Source organism: Zasmidium cellare (genome assembly GCF_010093935.1).
Source record: "Zasmidium cellare ATCC 36951 unplaced genomic scaffold M409scaffold_3, whole genome shotgun sequence".
In the NCBI taxonomy this organism is placed as follows: domain Eukaryota; kingdom Fungi; phylum Ascomycota; class Dothideomycetes; order Mycosphaerellales; family Mycosphaerellaceae; genus Zasmidium; species Zasmidium cellare.
Window position 1 is genome coordinate 48927 of NW_022986947.1, and position 18205 is coordinate 67131.

General features: G+C 53.3%; 10 protein-coding genes across 10 annotated transcripts; 3 read left to right on the forward strand and 7 right to left on the reverse strand.

Moving 5' to 3' along the window:
- Positions 1 to 197: 197 nt before the first annotated feature.
- M409DRAFT_17314 (uncharacterized protein) lies at positions 198 to 1894 on the reverse strand (the record flags this gene model as incomplete). Its single annotated transcript, XM_033804008.1, has 2 exons — positions 198 to 224; positions 275 to 1894. The coding sequence occupies 2 exons, from the start codon at positions 1892 to 1894 to the stop codon at positions 198 to 200; spliced, it is 1647 nt and encodes a 548-aa protein (XP_033672961.1).
- Positions 1895 to 2303: 409 nt separating this feature from the next.
- Positions 2304 to 2756, reverse strand: M409DRAFT_17315 (uncharacterized protein; the record flags this gene model as incomplete). The annotated part of the gene is made up of 1 exon (XM_033804009.1): positions 2304 to 2756. The coding sequence occupies one exon, from the start codon at positions 2754 to 2756 to the stop codon at positions 2304 to 2306; it is 453 nt and encodes a 150-aa protein (XP_033672962.1).
- A 255-nt stretch (positions 2757 to 3011) lies between these two features.
- On the forward strand, positions 3012 to 3773 carry M409DRAFT_49825 (uncharacterized protein; the record flags this gene model as incomplete). The annotated part of the gene is made up of 2 exons (XM_033811357.1): positions 3012 to 3107; positions 3168 to 3773. The coding sequence occupies 2 exons, from the start codon at positions 3012 to 3014 to the stop codon at positions 3771 to 3773; spliced, it is 702 nt and encodes a 233-aa protein (XP_033672963.1).
- A 116-nt stretch (positions 3774 to 3889) lies between these two features.
- Positions 3890 to 5220, reverse strand: M409DRAFT_17317 (uncharacterized protein; the record flags this gene model as incomplete). The annotated part of the gene is made up of 3 exons (XM_033804010.1): positions 3890 to 3983; positions 4042 to 4147; positions 4200 to 5220. 3 exons carry the CDS (start codon positions 5218 to 5220, stop codon positions 3890 to 3892), a joined length of 1221 nt encoding a protein of 406 aa, XP_033672964.1.
- A 741-nt stretch (positions 5221 to 5961) lies between these two features.
- Positions 5962 to 6471, reverse strand: M409DRAFT_17318 (uncharacterized protein; the record flags this gene model as incomplete). Its single annotated transcript, XM_033804011.1, has 1 exon — positions 5962 to 6471. The coding sequence occupies one exon, from the start codon at positions 6469 to 6471 to the stop codon at positions 5962 to 5964; it is 510 nt and encodes a 169-aa protein (XP_033672965.1).
- Positions 6472 to 7307: 836 nt separating this feature from the next.
- M409DRAFT_49828 (uncharacterized protein) lies at positions 7308 to 10567 on the reverse strand (the record flags this gene model as incomplete). Its single annotated transcript, XM_033811358.1, has 4 exons — positions 7308 to 8205; positions 8307 to 8552; positions 8621 to 10451; positions 10507 to 10567. The coding sequence occupies 4 exons, from the start codon at positions 10565 to 10567 to the stop codon at positions 7308 to 7310; spliced, it is 3036 nt and encodes a 1011-aa protein (XP_033672966.1).
- Positions 10568 to 11050: 483 nt separating this feature from the next.
- M409DRAFT_62894 (uncharacterized protein) lies at positions 11051 to 12002 on the reverse strand (the record flags this gene model as incomplete). Its single annotated transcript, XM_033815352.1, has 3 exons — positions 11051 to 11527; positions 11578 to 11624; positions 11687 to 12002. 3 exons carry the CDS (start codon positions 12000 to 12002, stop codon positions 11051 to 11053), a joined length of 840 nt encoding a protein of 279 aa, XP_033672967.1.
- Positions 12003 to 12293: 291 nt separating this feature from the next.
- M409DRAFT_17322 (uncharacterized protein) lies at positions 12294 to 12992 on the forward strand (the record flags this gene model as incomplete). The annotated part of the gene is made up of 2 exons (XM_033804012.1): positions 12294 to 12594; positions 12646 to 12992. The coding sequence occupies 2 exons, from the start codon at positions 12294 to 12296 to the stop codon at positions 12990 to 12992; spliced, it is 648 nt and encodes a 215-aa protein (XP_033672968.1).
- Positions 12993 to 13070: 78 nt separating this feature from the next.
- On the reverse strand, positions 13071 to 14880 carry M409DRAFT_62895 (uncharacterized protein; the record flags this gene model as incomplete). Its single annotated transcript, XM_033815353.1, has 5 exons — positions 13071 to 13607; positions 13657 to 14171; positions 14232 to 14613; positions 14662 to 14705; positions 14760 to 14880. 5 exons carry the CDS (start codon positions 14878 to 14880, stop codon positions 13071 to 13073), a joined length of 1599 nt encoding a protein of 532 aa, XP_033672969.1.
- Positions 14881 to 16448: 1568 nt separating this feature from the next.
- M409DRAFT_17324 (uncharacterized protein) lies at positions 16449 to 18178 on the forward strand (the record flags this gene model as incomplete). Its single annotated transcript, XM_033804013.1, has 5 exons — positions 16449 to 16727; positions 17089 to 17189; positions 17255 to 17387; positions 17445 to 17581; positions 17647 to 18178. The coding sequence occupies 5 exons, from the start codon at positions 16449 to 16451 to the stop codon at positions 18176 to 18178; spliced, it is 1182 nt and encodes a 393-aa protein (XP_033672970.1).
- Positions 18179 to 18205: the final 27 nt, after the last annotated feature.

Here is an 18205-nt window from a genome sequence, read left to right on the forward strand (position 1 = left end):
CGGTCTTCTTCCTGCGATCTACTGTCTTAAAAGGTCAGCGTTGACTTAGAGAGCGACAACAAATGAAGTATTTAGGAATGAGGTGAAGCTCAACTTGTAGATCATCGTACAGAAAAGACTATCATTACAAGCGTGAACCTCTGGTGCCACGATTCGATAGATGGGCGGGAAAGGGGTATCCGCGACGCCGTCGTCGATCAGACGAGTACGTAAAGAGCACAAAGCTGCGAACAGTTAGCAAGAATACGGCGTCAAAAGGAGGGCTTAACGCTACCAGGGCAAGACCGAAGACCATGCAGATCCAAAATATAACGTTGTTCAGCAAAGCCTGCTTCTTCACCCAAGGCAGACGTTGGATGGCCACAAAAGGCATCTGCAACATCATCAGGCTGAAGCCATATCCCCTGAACTTCCTCGTAATACAGCCCATGATGAGCTCGTGAGCCAGTGCTGATATCAGGAATGTTATTCCAGTTGCTGCACCCTTGGACATGCCGGCCTGTCTGCTAGCAGAATAGACATGCCGCCTGAAGAAGTTGTGGACGGGGATGTTCCACTCGCGACTGAACTCCAACCAGTCCAGGCTATTCCACCAGTCGGCGTAGAACTGTCGATCGGCAAAGCGAGTGATCTCTGCAAAGGCGCCCAGAACGTACTCGAAGATGACGAGGAAGACCAGAAGGAAGGTGATCATGAATGGGAACAGTAGCCGGCTGACCGTTTCAGCGAAGATGAGTGAGCTGTCGATGAATGTTCGTGATCGATGTAGACGGAGTTGAGATTCGTCCAGGACTGGGATGATGAACTCCTCGCTGGTGACCGTCATCAGGAAGACGCAGCCGAAGACCGCCAAGATCTTGATGGCGAGCTCGAAATATGACCGGGTCGGTGTACGCGGGTACTCGATCTCGTAGCAAAGTGTCGGACAGAGAAGGAAGTCGGCGTAGTTGGCAATGGTCAGGTTTTGCGGATATGTGACGTTGCCCATGGGTGAAGTTAGCTCCTTAGCAAGGTCCTCGCGGAGCTGTGCGATGGGCGACAGTTCATGCTCGTGGGGATCTTCATCATCTTGGTTCATTTCTGCAAACCGCGAGGAAGATGTAGGATAACGTACGGCGGCCGTGGTTGGTGTCTCAGGCCCAATGGGCATATCGAGTTCCTTCAAGCGATTGTACGTATCCGAAAGATGACCGTTGTAGAACCCATATGAATGCATCTTCATGAACAGCACCAGTGTGTGCAAGGTGAAGAAGACTTGAGCCGTCCACGTCCAGTCTCGTAGAAACGGCCAGGATATCCAGAGCCATAGCCATCCTGCTTGGTATATGCTTTGCAAAACAATCCCCGCCTTGGTCCATTTCAACAGTCCCTTACTCTTCATGAACAGCCACTGCATCGGCAGACTTAGTGCTGTACTGCCCGCCATGAGGGCATCGCTGACAGCTAATTCCTCAAGGTCTTGTCTGAAAAGCGGCCATTGCCTGAAGTTCAGAAATGTCCCCGTCTCTTTCAGATTCCGCAGCACAGATGTCATGACCATGATCGCGAGGCCAATCCAGAACAACACGAAGAAGCCTCTGAAATTTCCATAGCTCGATTTGGGGTCGAAGTAGGAGACTCGCTCTTGATACTCGACAGTCGGGAAGAGCCGCGACTTGGTCTTTTGTCGGTTTGCCTTCCTAGCGGCAGAAGTCGCCTTGACAGAGGGAGGAGCATCGTCTGGAGGTGCGGGAGTCCCACGTTCGCTGGCGAGGCCTGTGAGCACGGCCGATCGATCAGCAGTCGCATTGAGCTCCTTGTTGAAAGCGCGAGCTATCGAAGGGTTGACAGGCTTGCGCGCGCGCGGCTGGAGGATCTCGTTGTTGTGGCCATTTACGGTGCCGTTCGAAGTCATGGTAGGGGGTCGTGGTTGTGGAAAGAGGGTCGTCGAGGACGTTGGAGAGGTCTTACGGAGATCGTCTGCTGTCCAAGAGTTCGAGCTGCGCGAGACACGCCTTTGGTAGCAGGCGGCGGAAAGTTTACGGCATGGAGGATGATGATGGCATGGCTGACTGCTCGCACGGTAGTCCCAGATCCGCCGTCCGAGTGCGCATCAGCTAGGTAGCAGGTGTTTGCTCGCACCTCCAAAGACAAACTACTCCCGTGGTTGCTGCTGCTCCTGATGCAAGGAACCGACGCCCATCGCCAGCTGTGATGAGCCGAGGACTTCCGCCGACTGAGGGCTGACTGGATCTGGCACTTTTTGCACTACCACCGGAACTACTCCCTTGATCAACTATTTGATCTCTCCGAATTACACATTGTTACTCCATCAGGTTGACACTCATCCCACCCAGTACTCTATGGCTACAGGACACCCAATCCGTCTCCATCCATCGATACTCCAAAAGAACCACGGCGTGCCTCGAAATACCAACTGGAATCCCTTCGATCTCGACATTGACGAATATCCGAGCAGAGTCCAGCTTGGCGTTGACCGTGGTACTCATATCACGCAGTGTCGCCTTGAGTTCTGGATTCTCCGTCGTGATCGTTCTGAGCGATTCCACGTATTCGTGCAAGGCCATTTCTTTCCAACTCTCGCCATCCCCGGCTTCCGCTCTCCAGTCCTTAGCCCTCAAATGATATAATGGCGAAGAGGGTGAGAAGTCTCTGTTGTTCATGGCCTCGATGTTTGCTTGTGCTCGCTTTTCGAGTTCAGCGATGATCTCTTGGCATTTTGGACTGCCGTCTTGAACATGCGACGTCTTCGACATTCAGCCTCGTCCGACTAGCTGCCTGAGCTGGGTCCGGAGCCAAGTGCTCGGTTACGCGGTAGGTAGGCAATGTGGATCCTCAAGCAGGTGGTCGAGGTGTTGGTGGCTGATCAAGGGGCGAGGGAGCTCTCTGCCTTGCACTGCGAAACTTTATTTGAACGTCTCTACCACGAGTCAGAAGCAGCACGAAGTCATCCTTGTCCTCTCTTTAGCTTCAGTTACAACACAAATAATACGTGGTAAAGAACGCATGAAATGACAACCCCTTCTGCCGTGCTTCAGGTGTTCGCCACACCGGAGCTATCAGATTACATCTTCTCCTTCGTCTTGGGTGGCCTACATGATTTGACAGTGAGTTGAGTGGCGTACAAGCCGGCACATATTGGCATACATACTGACAATACATAACAGGACTTCGAAGACCCAAGATCAGTCAAGACGCACGCCAATGCCAATCTCCTCACCTCAGTCCTACACTTATCAGAAGTCTGTCGAATCTGGCAACGAGCCATCCTCGGATCCAAATACGTGCAAAGAGCACTCTACCTACTTTCAGATCCCACAACGTCACGATCATGGTCCGCAGTCTCTGGCGCCCAGAACGTTCCAGGTACCTACCGGCCGCCTACCAGATCGGCTCCTTCGTTGAACCCCATTATTCAAACGACATTCCCATCATACAACCTGCGATTCAGCTATCTCGGATCAAGACCGAGACACCAGGCCATTCTCATCATCACGAGGCGAGACATTCCGGCGGTGCAGCGAAAGGTCGCGGCAGGTCAGGGCAAGACTCTGTCGAATATGCTGTTGACGCAGCCGCCTTGCACTACGGCGGAAGCAACGATATATGAGGAACGAGATGAGACGAAGGAGTATGTCACGCGAACGACTAGTCTGGCTGATCCAGTGATTGAGTCTGATACGGGTATCACTCTTGGCTTGGTGCATGCGAGGGTAGGTGAGATGTTTGAGAAGCATGAGGACGTAGTGGCGATCAGGCTTGCGTCGGTGTGATTATGGCGATGGGCGTGGACACTGCATTGCGTTGGTCGAATTAAGAGCCAATATCGATAACGAATACATGTCTACATTTATCGTTCCCTTCTCTCAACAATGTCGTCTATTCTGCGTCAGCCAACCGTGGGTGAAGTCTTCTCGTCGATCAGCACCCCGAACTGGGATGTGGCCATGCCGTAGCTGGTCGCCACTGCTTCGCTGCCATATCTGTTCAAACGTTAGTACATACTCTTGTCGAGGTATGTAAGGCTCAATCTCGACTTACATTCTCATCTCCTTCTCGTATTCTGCTGTAACTCCATCATACCATCCCCCCTTCTTGCCGAGTAATCGCCCCAACAAGGCCGAGTCTCGAACCGCAGTGTTGGCGCCTGCAACAGAGAGTCAGTGTGTAGCTCATCGCTAAAGGGCCCTTATACATACCGATTCCTCCAGCAGGAGTCATTGAGTGAACGGCATCTCCAATAACCGTCACCCTTGGCTCGTTCTTCCACTTTGGAACACCTGAGGGAGTCGAGCAGGTGATCTTCCAGAACGCCGCATCTTCCTCCCTCATCTCCTCGAACAGTGGCTTCAGGCGAGGATGCCAGTTTGCCGTCAAAGACTTGGCAATGTCTGCAGCTGGTTTTCCAATGATTGCAAAGTCGTTGTTGGGCGGTTGTATGACTCCTGGAGTACCACCCATCGTCCAGCCGAAGTCAATGTTTTCGTCATCCATATCATCCGGTCTGACATTTGTTATAACAAAGGTCTTTCCGTTAGGGTTAGTGTCGTCAATGACCCTCCAAACTCCCTCTCCAAGCCCCTTGAATGCGGTAGTCGGGGCTTGGCCATGGATACCTCTCGCTCCAGTATCGTACGTCTTGATTTTGCCATCGGAGACCTGTTTCGCCACCTTGGAATAGATTCCCTCTCCTCCAACCAGCATATCTCCTTCCTCTGACTTCGATCCATCCTTAAACACAGCCTTGACGCCGTTAGGAGTCAACTCGTACCCAACCACCTGATGGCCCCATTCAACATGAGCCTCAGAACCTTCGAGGAACAAAGCTCTCATAGCACCTCTCGAAATTCCAATCGTCTTCCCATCTCGCGACTCCAGAACCTCCTTGCTCACAGGTCCGCTCCGGGCGGGCTCTTTCCTCTCCGGAAGATCGACCACATCCTCTCCCGTGATGGCATCGATGGCAGCGAATCCTTTAGACCCGCCGGTCTTGCCGCATGCATCCCAGAATTTTGGGAACCCCTCAGGACCCAGAACTTCCTCGATGGCATCGAGTCCTTGGAGTGAGAGGCGCAATCGGTAGCCTTGAGCCCGGAATGAAATCGACTGGTCTCGTTCGAAGATGATGAAGGGGATGGAGCTACGTAATAGAGATCGGGCAAAAAGCAGAGAAGCCAGGCCGGCTCCTGAGATGAGGATGGGTTTGCGAGTTGCTGACATTTTCAGGCTATGCTCTCTCTCGAGGACTCTTGTTGCTACAACTTATCTTTAATGAACAACGATGGCAGGGTCTTGTTAATTGTTGTTAATTGTTTGGTAATCCACTTTCGGCGCCGTGCTCTCGGCCCCCGCCCCCTCTTTGCGCGATGGTGCAATTTGGGAGGCGTCGGGCGATCTCTGAGCCCGAAGCGCGACATCACTTGTACTCAACTCTCGTACACTGCTTTTAGAAAGCGTAGCCTGACAAATTCGGTTCAACTCTCATCAGACAGGCTCTCGACGAGTTGCTCTATTATGAAGCCAGTTGCCTAGCCACAGTGAACAACCTGGAGATAGATGCCGAAATGCCTTCACCAACGCGCCTCGAGACACCTGACGGATGAATTCTTCTTTGGACCTAGACATACGTAGACGGAAGGTATCTTTCTGGCTCCTCGACCAGAAGTGGTAGGTACCTTCGCAATAAGGCGCGTCGGATGCACGCCCAGGCCTTCGAGATGAGGATGCGTACGACATTGAATCTTCAATCAGGCGAAAATTATTGAGCATAAGCTACCCAGACGAAGATCATGGATGCGCACATAAAAGAAGCAGAGCGAAACGCCATTCTTTCAAGTCCTAGGACTGCCGCGCCAAACCATGTCCTCGAGCGTTTCAACCTGACTCCAACGCCTGTTCAAAGATGATCCATCATACACGACAATTCATCGCAGGCCAAGTCCTCGCGGATCGACCTCTCTTTCAAAACACAGCTTCTGCACCTAACGGCCCTCTCATCCTCTTATACCTCACACACAACCAACCATGCTCTTGCGAAAAAGCAAACTCCAGGACCTTGACACATTGGTGGACCAAATCTTCGTGGACTGCATCTGACGTCGTTCCCGTCATCCAGACCTCCGCGCGGCGAGTCTCAGTGTCAACATAAGTCGCGACATCCATCACACGGATGACGTGGGAGGGGTTCATCGACGTGATCTTTGCGAGCCACCGCAGGTATTCTTCTCGGTTGAGGTTCAAATCGGGCTCTTGATCGAAGCTGGCTCGGAAGTTCGGGGATATCGGCTGCCATTCTGCGGCGGCTGAGGAAAGGACGCGGCGATTGATGGCGGAGATGAATCCACGGGCGATCTTCTCGAGATCTTCTGGCGCGTTGTCGAAGGAGTATTTGCCGTGGCAGGTGGGTGATTTGAATGAGTTTGGGGAGCGCTGATCAGGACGTGGCTGCGGAGGACGAAGGACTTTCGACATAGCCTCTCAACAAGACGCCATAAAAGACGTGAGAGCGACTCAGAGGTGTGTTTGTTGTTTGACCCGGATGAGAGGATCTGATTGAACTTACCCACACGTGGGACATGCCTATGACATATATTCGAGCTCCTGGAACCAAGTGACTGGGTGCAATCGAGCAGACAACACCCCATCCTAACTCACAACCATGTCTAGTGCGGGCACCGAGGACCTACCGATCCTTGTGCCTGTTGACACTCGACCCAGCTGACTGGGTATCCATCAGATTGAACCTGGAAAAGGCTCGGTTTTCCCAGGATCTCTACGGCCCCGAGCACTAGAAGCAGAGCATGTTCAAGAGGAAGCCCTATTCTTCTCTGTCTTTGACGACGCTATTGGTGGCCGCCTGCCCAGCGTCTCGATCCCTGAATAAGGAGAAGCCAGGTCTCGACCACGATATGGTCCTAGACCTCAACAACCTATGGTAGTTGAGAGGTTTAAAGATACTCCAAGCTTTTACCAGACGGACCTTTTTGGGAGCCCGAACCCAGTCGATGTGTTTCGTAAAGCCAGACCGCGTACTGAAATTGTCTTTTCCAACATTATATGACAAGCCGAAGAATCCAGGCCAAACTGATATGGATTGCAACACAACGGCATTAGAAGGGTCGGTTACAATCTAGAACGACCACGAGCCAGCTGTTCGCCTCTCCAGCATTCTGCTCTTCTTAGGCTCCTGCGATGGACTATTTAGGACATGTCCCACCACCACATGACCCTCATCAAAATTCTGGTAGGACCCAGTGATAATGGATGGCACGATGGCAAGAATCGCAGCACTAGCTCCGTTTCATGGTCTAGGTAGTATCATACTGCGAAGGCAACCTGCCCACAGGCCTCGATTGACCCGAAGCCCTCCTCTCCTTCGAATGTGCCCGCTTCGCCGCCTCATCCAAGTAATGCCTAATAAGCCGTTTGATCCTCTTCGGCTCCTGGCAATGCACACCATTCTTATAATTCCCCGCACTCTCCACGATCCTCGCACTCCCCATGCCCTCATCAGCGCAGATCTCGGCGCCATAGCTCCCTCGAAAGGGGTGTTTGAACAATGCGATCGAGAAGTAATGCGTCGTCGCGATCTTGTGCTGCATGAAGGAATAGCGACAGCAGAACCACGTCCCCTGGACGTTGACGACTTCGGAGTGGTCGATCTCGTAGGTCGTCAGACAAGTTCGGATGGTGGTGATCAACCATGTCAGATCACTGCAAGTGAAGCAGTCGAGTTTGAGACTCAGGGGCCTGGGGAGCTTGGCTTCTGGGTTCGTCTCGAAGACATTGAGCATGTCGCATTCGTACGCGAGGAGCCTGCCTCGTTGGACGTGGGGCATGCAGAATAGGGGGTCGTATGGCATCGGCCAGGGTGAGTCTGGATCTAAGCAGTCGGCGTCGATCTTCATGGCCATGCGTTCGTTGAGTTCTGGGCGGACGCCTAGCTTGTCGTTGTCTTTGAGTAGGAAGGCATGCAGATGGCGGGCTCGCACGAGCTCAGCGAAGTCCCGGGTTTCTTGATCGCGTTTCTCTTGACTCCCATTCTCGAGGCATGATCTGGCTGTTTCCATAGCAATGACATCGTTTGTCAAGATGCTGGGTCCTGCCCCTTTCTCGATCGTCAAGAGAGCTTCTTCCGACCAGTGGCGTTTGAACTCGCTCTTCGAGACACCCAGTTGGACGGCCATCCGCTCAGCGGATGACAGACTGCAAAGCCTCGTCGTCGAAAACACTGCTATGCCTGGCGAGTGAGTACGCGAGCAGGGTCATCTGCTCTCCGATTCGGCATAGCGTAGAGATCACCCAACCAGTAAGCAGCAGCACAGTCGCCATCGTCCAGGTCCGAGACTCTACGTATTGGCTTTCGGAGGACTTTGATGAAACGGTTGATTGCCTCGTCCCACTCGCCTCTAAAGCTGGCGCATACGCCGAGCAAGTGCTGAGTACGGCGAAAGCTGGGTCCGTGGGAGCCTGTGTTGATTTCGTCGAGATGGGCTGTGAGATACTGCTCGGCGATGTCCCAGGAGCTTTCGTTCCAGTAGTGCACGATGTGCCTGCGGTATGTTAGATCAATTTCATGGAGACCAATGAATGAATGAGAGGCCATAAGAACTCAACGTACCTCATGCGTTCCTGATCCAATATAGCAGCATGCGTGTCTTCCTGGTCTCGTTCATACCACGTTCTATTCGATATCCGAATCGCATATTGCACCCTTCGACGAGGACGACTGATTTTGGTAATTTGTAGGGCATCGTCGGCACTTTGCCGACATTTGAACGTGGGAGTGGAGGGTAGCTTCGTGGCCGCAGGTGTCTTCTCGACTGGATAGTGACAGGTACAGGTGGTACCAGCTCGCGCTATTACTTCGGGCATCCTCAGAGCGCATTCGCATCGTCTGGGAGCGGCACTGACACGTCTACCGGCTATAAGATGTCTTCCCGGTGGCATTCGTGCTTGAGTCGCCGTTCTCCCCAATGGACGTGATCTGGCCACAACGCTCTCGTATCGTGGCAGAGAACTGCAGGAGCTCGACCTGGTTGGAGGATGGACAGGTTCGCCCTCTAGTTCCGCCAATACGCCTGTAGAATTTCGTCGACATCTGTTGGGAATGGCACTGTGATGACGACTAGATCGAGATTCCAATGTTGGATTGAAGGATCTGGTGTCAAAGTCCAGGCCGACAAGCTTCTTTTTCAACTGCAAGGGATCAGGGTATAGGCTGGCATCCTCTGTACCTGCGAGGCGTGCTTTCTTTGGTGGTGTTGCGCTGTACAGATCCTCACAGGACTCTGTGCCGGGCGAATCAGGGAGAACGATCGTTGGAGTGCTGAGTGCTTGACCTTCAGTGCAACACATGATCTCGTACATTTCTCGTCGTCGTGTCCTTGGCGATGGAGGTAGCCTTGCTGCAAATTGTGAAGGGTTGATAGTGGCGGAAAGATGGGACGAGATGGACGGGACATGTGCATCCTGTGCGGGAGAATGTACTAATGTTGTGTTATCGCACTCTGTCGTATGGCGCCCTGCACCAATATCTTCTGTTGACACATCAGGCAGAGAGCCCGGGAAAGCTGCAGCATCAGCGCCCATCGAGCTTCCTGAGTGCCTCCGAGGAGAGTCGAATGGCTCAGAATTTGGAATACCTGGTGTACGTTGATTCTTCCCCTTAGGAGTGCCGTTCATGATAGCATCAACGCGTTGCCAAAGTTGAGCTTCGTCACTCAAAGGCGCTTCCTCTTTGTGCAATTGGTTGACCTGGTCGCCGGCCGCACTCAGAGTCGATTCGATCAGATCGCCAGTAGGTTTCGATTCAATAGGACTGTCACTGCTCATGATGATCCTCGAGGCATCCGCAATTGGCTGCGACAGCGGATCGAGCGATATCGAGCGCCACGAGGCCGTTGTACTCTTGCCCCCTAAACTGGTATCAGAGGCCGAGGGTTGGAGTCTGCTGCAGTTTGTCCTGCACACTTCCTTCTCATCGCTTGGGCGGAGGAAGTCAACTGAGGCAACGGGAAAGCTCTGCGACTCGAGACTGTTCGCATCAGACGGGGTGTCTCGATTGATAAGTGACCAAGAGCTCGACGTTTTGCTGCCCTGGCTCGTCTTTCGAACAAGCACACAGCTACAAGCTGACATTGACATCTCGCCAGTGCGCGTGAGTTTCTCGTGGGCACTCGCCAGTTCTTGGGTGACATCTTCGATCGAAGCTTTCAGTCCAGCTACAGCCTCGTTGTCGACATCGACCTGCCTCATGCATTTGTATGTCACCAACGCCATGTCCAGCTTCTCCAAGATGCTTTTGCTTTGGACCAAGCATGGCTGCAGTTTCGTGTCGCTGCTGCGTGGATCGTCTGTGTCGTTCAGGATTTCATCAATGTCTCCTAAGACATTGCGTAGTCTACGAAGGCCGCTTGTCAAGGTCTTGTACGGACTTGATGTGTCTCGACCTGTTTCGATGTCAGAAAAACGGTGAGCAGTGTAATGGTGTGAAGACGCAGCTACATTGATTGTACAGCTTCTGTGCCAAAGCCTCGCATTGACGTATCAACGTATTGGTGCTCATGGCTATGGTGTGGTCGAGGATCTCAAGGTATCGCCGTCCAGCTATTCATTCAATCACCCTGATGAATTGCACGGTAGAGTAGGTCGACATTGGAGAGAGGATTGTGTCGACGGCGAGAAGGTAGAAGTTGGAGCTCGAGTCTTTGATGAGCCTACTTACACGATGCAAGTACCCGCAAAGCAAATAGTCGTTTGTGAGACCTTAGGCCTGCTCAATGAGGTGGCACAATCTGCCTCCCGGGCGCTGATCTGTCGGTTGGTTCGTAAAGATCTGTACATTCGGTCATGGCGATAGACGATGGTCTCCCTCAGCGACTCTTTGTTGAACAGGGCTGCATTGTTGAATACAAACCTGTTCCGAAGAGTTGTGTACCAAGTACTGGTTCAGTGCGAACCAGTCACTGACACCACTGGACTGTGTCTGTCCCATGCAGCACAACGTAGCACTGCTCGCACTGCCACAGACACCCACTCAACCTCATCATCATGAAGGTAGCCGCCGCTTCAGAATAGCAATGACAAGCCACCTCTTGCGCTCCGTCACGTTCTCCGTCCCACCGTCTCTCTCTTCCATCCATTCCCTCCTATTCCCCTCTGCATCCTCTTCATAGATACTCTCAACACCCAATCCCTGAGACACAGCCTCCTGGAAGAAGAGCGCGAGTTTCGCCCGACCGGTATGGAAGCCTGCAATCGAGAAGATCCTGGCGCTGGGCTCAAGACTGAGCATATGCAGCATCGACTTGACGAGGTTCTCGTGCTCGTGCGGCATCCAATAGCAATCGGCGGCGAGAATGCGTGTGAAGGAGTGCTCGTTCGCATGGGCGAAGGGAGAGGTGACGTCTCCCCATTCGTAGCCTTGAATATGATACTTGCTCCTTAGGTCGTCCGGTATCGCCTTCTTCACGTTTCGCCGTATGTTCTCAAGTAATACATCAGACGGATAGTCTGTGATGAACACCTACCTGTGTATCAGTGCCATCCTCTCATGGTGTCGTCCATGATACTCACTTCCCGCGCTCCAGCCAGCGTTGCGACTATCCCGTCCAAACCGACTCCTGTCAGAGTATGCCATCAGCCAGCTCTTGCACCAGAACAGTGATATATCAATCTCCCACACCTGCGCCCAATTCCAGGACCCTCTCGCCATTCACGCTCCACCCAGAGTCCTCCTCGCTGATCAATTCGGCCATCTTGATCCCCGCATTCCACAGATAATGCGCAAACAGCCTCCTATCATTCTCTTTTTCAGGATCCGCCGTCTTGAGTTCTATATTCCCAAATTTCCTGCTCTTGTACACAAGGGTGCTGGCGTCGTCGCCGTGCATGTTGCGCAGGTCATCCGTGAAGATGAGGCCTGGCGCGGCCGCGAAGATGTCCTCGGGGTCGTCATCTTTGTCAGGAGCGATTACGGTGATGAGGTCTGTCAAAGACATTGTCCGTGGAGGAGCGTCGTCTTCTTCTTGGTGCGATTTGTCATTGTCGAGTTTGGAGGTTGCTCGTCTCGAGGATCGGATTCTTTTCAAGTGGGGCTCTAGCAACAAACGTCAGTCGATCCCATTAAAAGCAATGCTCCCTCCTTACGGGAACATGGAGGTCTCGAACGCATCATAGGCATCGCGTTGAGCTTTATATTGGAGCTACAGAGACCTAAAAGAAATACTTGAAGTTAAGTTTACATCTCATCCATCGATACCTATCAAGGCACGGCCATACGCGACAGCAACATGGGCTACACCCTGATCTCAGCAACCCCCTCTCCCTACGCGCGCAAAGTCAGGATACTTCTCGCAGAAAAAGGCGTACCCTTCACCTTACAAACAGAAGTCCCCTGGGAGTCAACCACCGAAACACCCAAATACAACCCATTGGAAAAACTCCCCGTCCTCATCCCTGACGATGGCAAGCCCGTCTACGAGAGCCACTACATTCTCGAATGGATAGAGGCGAAGCATCCCGATCCGCCGATGCTGCCCAAGGACATTGATGATAGACTATTCGCGAAGCAAGTCGAAGTCGTTGCAGACGGTAGGTTCGTTCTCCCTACACGCCCTCCCTAGGCTAACGATGCTGTTCCAGGCATCTGCGACGCCCTGGTCCTGTGCTTCTTCGAAAAGCAGCGCGGTCCAGGAAAAGAATCGGAGCCCTGGAAAGCCCGGCAGATGCGAAAAGTCGAAGGCGGTCTTCAAGCGCTCGCTACCTGGGTTGATCAGAGCAGCAGTGGGAAGTTCCTCATCGGCGACTCGTTGACTCTGGCGGATGTTGCTGCTGGCAGTGTGTTGGGTTATATGGCAGTCCGATGGCCTGATCACCCCTGGATGAACAAGCATCCGCAGCTCAAGAAGTATTGGGAGGGTCTGGATGCGAGGGAATCTTTCGCTTCGACGAGACCGTCGCCGCAGAATATCAAAGATCAGATTGTTTAGACACTAGTGAGATATGCTGTTGTGCTGCAACACAATTGGGGGTATCGATGTACGCGTCAAATACACAACAGTCCTTTCTTACTCTACGTCTTTCCTCACATACTCCACAGGCCCATCGTACTCATATCTGCCCTTAACCAAGTAGTAAACACCAGCAAACACAACAACCACCCCGTACACCAGACAAGCCCAATTCATCGACGGCGCATCCGGGTTCGGCACCGCCGGGAAGAACAAGAAGATGTACGCCACGATCAAGAAGCATATCGCCAGGATGTTGGCCACGTAGCCGAATTTTCCAAGGCTGAATTTCGACTTCGGGAAGGGTTCGCCGCGTATTCTCTTCGCAAGGACAGTGCAGATCACGGTCAGGTACGATGTGAATAGTCCAGTGGCTGACACCGACAGAATAATATTGAATGCCGTCGTGGAGCCAATGACGATGAGGGCGATCAAGCAGGTGAAGACCAGTGTCACATACACTGAGTTGGCGGGCACACCGCTGTTCGGCCTGACCTTGGAAAGGAATTTGTGGAACGGAAGTCCCTTATCGCGGGCGAAGGCGAAGACTTGACGAGAGCTCGTGGTGACTTGATTGACGGCGCAGAAGAAGTACTGTGATGAAGTCAGTAAGTTGCAGGGATAATCATGACATGATACTGACCATGATAGTCATGACCACAACCAAGACGATCGTAGCGGCCTTAGACCCAGTGATGGTGTACATGACATAGACCCAAGGCTGGCCCGTCGCCGACTCTAGAGCAGCATCCAGATCTCCAAGATTGGACATGAAGGTGATCGTCATCACAAAGCCGGTAATGTAGTTGATAATGGCAGCAGAGAACATGGCGCGAGGAAGGACGTAACTCGCATCCTTCAGTTCCTCAGCCAAGTGGACGGCACTGTCGGCACCAAGATACGTAGTCGTAGGACCAACGATTCCTATGAGAGTGGCCAGGCCTAACGAACCCCAGTTGTTGGCATCGTCGAACTTGGTGAAGGTGATTTCGGCATTTTCTTTTGGACCCATCACCCACATTATGATGAGAAAGGCGAAGAAGCCGAAGATGTGCAGAACCACCGCGAGACCCTCCAGGATAGGCAGCTTGCCGATAGCAAAGGTGTTGAAGGAGATTGCGAGTGTCACGAATGCCATCGTCATCAACGCTTGGTGCCCTGTGGACGAAGATGGTCAGTATCGCGCTGGAAGATCGAAGTAACATGCCACCAACTCACATCCTTTGATTTCATAACTTTCATCGCAGACGGATATCAAGGCAAGAAGCTGTCCTCCTCCAATATACGCAACGGTAGGCATAGCTGCTTGCCAACCCAAAGCACAAAGCCATCCAACAGCATAGCTCAGAGGTCGTTGAAGATGCGGCGGCGCGAATTCGCTCACCCAGTGGTATTGTCCTCCACTTGTTGGTGCCATCGAAGCAAGCTCGGCCATTGAGACCATGACGAAGAACATGCCAAAGCAGACAACGAACGTCAGCCAGATCGCTCCTGCTGTTCCTCCGTTCGCCAGAGAGAAGACGCCGGTGGTGAGTGAGAATTCCCAAGTAAGGCCGAGCACGACGACGAATCCCACAATGGAGAAGAATCGGAAGCGGCGCTGCAAAATATCAGTTGTGATGTTCGTTGCTCGTTTCGGTGGGCATACCTTTAATTCCTGCTTCTTCCCCAGTCTTCGCATATCCCTCTTGTCTGCTCATCTTGATCAGCCACCGGCGATTGCACCAGCTCTTCAGAAGCTCATACCATAGCTGGGATCATAGTTGCGACCAGGAAGCTGTTGCAAGTCGCTGTCGGCATCTGGACTAACTCCTCGCTCGTCGACGACATTCGTCTTAGGATACGACTCTAAAGGTACGTTCTGCATGTTCGAACGCGACTGGCGACCTATCCAACGGGCCTTCGCAAACCAGGAGCAGCTACAAGAAGAAAGAGTGTCGCGACAGCGGTATTTGGAAGGGATATCAAAAAGTTTCGAAGGAAGAGATGGGTGAAGAAGGTACGGAACCAGGAGCACGGTACCGACGGCAGAGCTCCAGCGGCGGCACAGTGGAAAGAATCCTCCTTCCTCATACGCAGAATGATCGTCGAGAGACGATGAGCTAGAAGCATGCCACGAGCTCCCACGCCATGGTCGTGCGTAACAGTTTGCCAGCCCTCTGACATCGAAGAAAAGAAGACTCGTTCGCCGACTCGTCTCGCACCAGCCATCCCTGTTCTACTCGGATATGTCGTCTCCCGCGCATGCAGCTCCTCGAGCTCCCACCACCGCGACTATCTCCCACCCGTTCCTAGATTTGAGAGGAGATGTGGAAACTCTGATTGAGTTCTTTGGTATATCTAGTCCCTTGGCACGCGTCTAAGGGTCTTCGCTAACCTGCAGCCTCCCACGGCTCGCCTTGCATAAGGCGGGTCGACGGTCGATTTGGACTAGGAACTGATCGAAGTCTGTCGGCGAGGCTGCCAGACGGAGAAGTTCGTGGGTGTGAATGGTTATATCGTGTGTTTCACATGTTTCTGCCAATGCCAGTACCCATCGAGATGTATAACGACCAAGCACCCAATCGCCTGGCGCGGCACTTGTCGTACAAAGCCGTGATGACAGCTCTGCCGGTGTGAGGGTGTGTGTGGATGGAGCTGGCGTCGCATAAATCCACCAATGACCTCGACCTGGACTCCGTCTGAGGCGTGCGGGGAGCCACGCATGTGAAGCTGTGATGAGGCGCCCAGCGATCCAAGACTCCAAGATGCAACAGAGAAGAATAACTTCGACGGTGCACCTGCCACAAAGGTCGAACTCAGTTTCCGCAGCGCGGGACGTCGAGTTAGGCTTCCCTAGAGCGCATCCATCCCGATCCTTCCCGTCGCTAATAAGGTTGTCCTCGCGCTCGGCACCCAACGAAATGGGAGCCGACCTGGATCAATTGGTATTTGCTCTCTCACTCAGTCTCTCTGGATAGCGCCGCGACGGATCGCAAGGCGGGCGCGGGACCAGGATGTTCTCTTCCCGCAAAGGCTCACGTTCACTCCATTATTATACCCAACAGTCTCATCTGGCCCAGCAGGAACAGGAGCAATGGCAGCGGGATGGACGAACTCTATCGTCAACTCCAGCGTGGGAGAAACCGAGGCGGCGCGCACCTTCTCGCTGCGAGCAGCGCCGTTGGCAGCTGACTCCTGCGTCTTGCTTGCGTGCTGTGGTGAAGAAGATCGACGGCCCTACATACTGTACCTATCTACCGCCTACTTGCTTGCCGACCGACCTCGCGCAGGTACTGCTGCTTTTCCTTCTTCCCCCCTTCGTTCAATGCCTCTTATGCCGTGCTGTTAAGTGCCGGGTCCTACCTGTTCCCTCGCCGTCACCTCCCTCCTCTTCACCGAAGCGAATCCACCCATGATCGGTCCCCGCCGACCGACCCACCTCCGAAGAGAACAATGAGTCTGTCCTCCAACCACGGCTTCGAGACCACTTCAGATATCGACCACCGCGCTTGGATATGGGTTGCCTCGTTTTTGGCGCTCATCTACAGCGTCCTGTGCCTGGCTGCAAGAATCACGTCGAAGTGGGGCCTATTGTGGGTTGACGATGGCATACTTGTTGGAGCATACGTGGCTGCCGTGGTACACTGGGGGCTGCTATATCAGTCGCTTGTAGATGGGCTGGCGGTGTCACCAGTCGCCATCACAGCAGGACAGCTGGGACATGCTGCGCGGGTATGTACGACATTCATTCACTCACCTTGCGCTAGCGCGGCCCATCTTCGGGGAGTGGTCAGCCCGCTGTGGGAGGGGAAGTGTCAAGTCTGTGCCACAGAATCAAAGAGAGGCGAAGTCTGGCCATACCGTCGCCAAACTTTTACAACTTCTTATGTACTGTTGCCAACCGGGGAGACATGTTACTGGCACCCTGAGACATCTGAGACTTTCCCCATTCCCGGCGGGGTTTGAGGGCAGCGAGGACAAAGCAATGTATTACATGTCGCCGGCGACGAGGATGGACTACTCTCAAAGCCACTGACAATTGCAATGACGTCGTCTAATGTTCGCATGGAAACTGACTCGCTCTGTACCACAGATGTACTTCGGATCCAGGATACCCTGGTTTCTCGCACACTGCCTCTCGAAGATGTCCATCCTCGTCTTCACGAGGCGAATCTTTGTTGGAGACTTCTACAAGTACGTACCTACTGTCGTGCAACCCGACCGATACCACACGCGAACGCTGACACGTGGATCCCCAGAGAGAACATCTTCTTCGGCATCGCATACGCCTTCACAGTCATATATGGCATCCTCGCCGTCCTGCTGAGCTCGGCTGGCTGCCACCCTACCCAAGTCTTGACAGCCAACGTCAACGCCGTGTGTAATGGAAACGTACGTCGACCACGCCACTGTTGTCATTCTGATCACAAAGCTGACCACCCTCCCCAGACCGGTCGTTGGGCGGCGTTGACAGCCATGGACGGATTCACGGAACTCATCGTCTTAGCGATGCCGATCTGGTTCATCTCGAAGAACGAGCTCAAGGCGAGCAAGAAGCGAATCGTCGTTTTTGTCTACTGCTTCCGGTAAGTCATTCCCCAAAAACCACTGGACGAAAACGCTTCGCTTGCCTAATACTTGCCCACAACAGCCTCATCGTCATCGCCTTCACCATCGCCACAACCTCCTCCTACATCCACTTCCTCGACCACGGCCGCACCAACATCGACATCGCCCCCGTGGTGGCCTGGCAAGAAACCCTCCTCGCCTTCTCCCTCATCTCCGCCTCCTTCCCCTGTCTCCGCTCCTTCCTCTGGGCCTTCATGTCCCGCGGTCTGATGACCATGTACGGAAACACGACTCTCGTCTCCTCGTCCGGCCACACCGGCGCGGGCTCCCATGGCGCGAGCGTGCAGCTTCGTTCGCTGAACAAGTCACAGGTGTCGCGAAACGACTCCGAGACCGGGGAGTCGAGATTCCGATTGAGGCCCGATCAGGTCGCGTATCGGTGTGATGTTGTGGGTGAGCCGAGGAAGAAGGGCAGTGGAGGGTTGAGTGGTAGTAGTGCTGGCGGCAGTAGCAGTGCTGCGGAAGGGAGGGGGAAGAGGAGCGATGACTCGGATAGGATGATTATACATCAGGAGACGAGTTATCGTGTGGAGAGCATTGGGAATGATGTCTAGCGTTTTTAGAGTGTTTTTCTGCGTGCA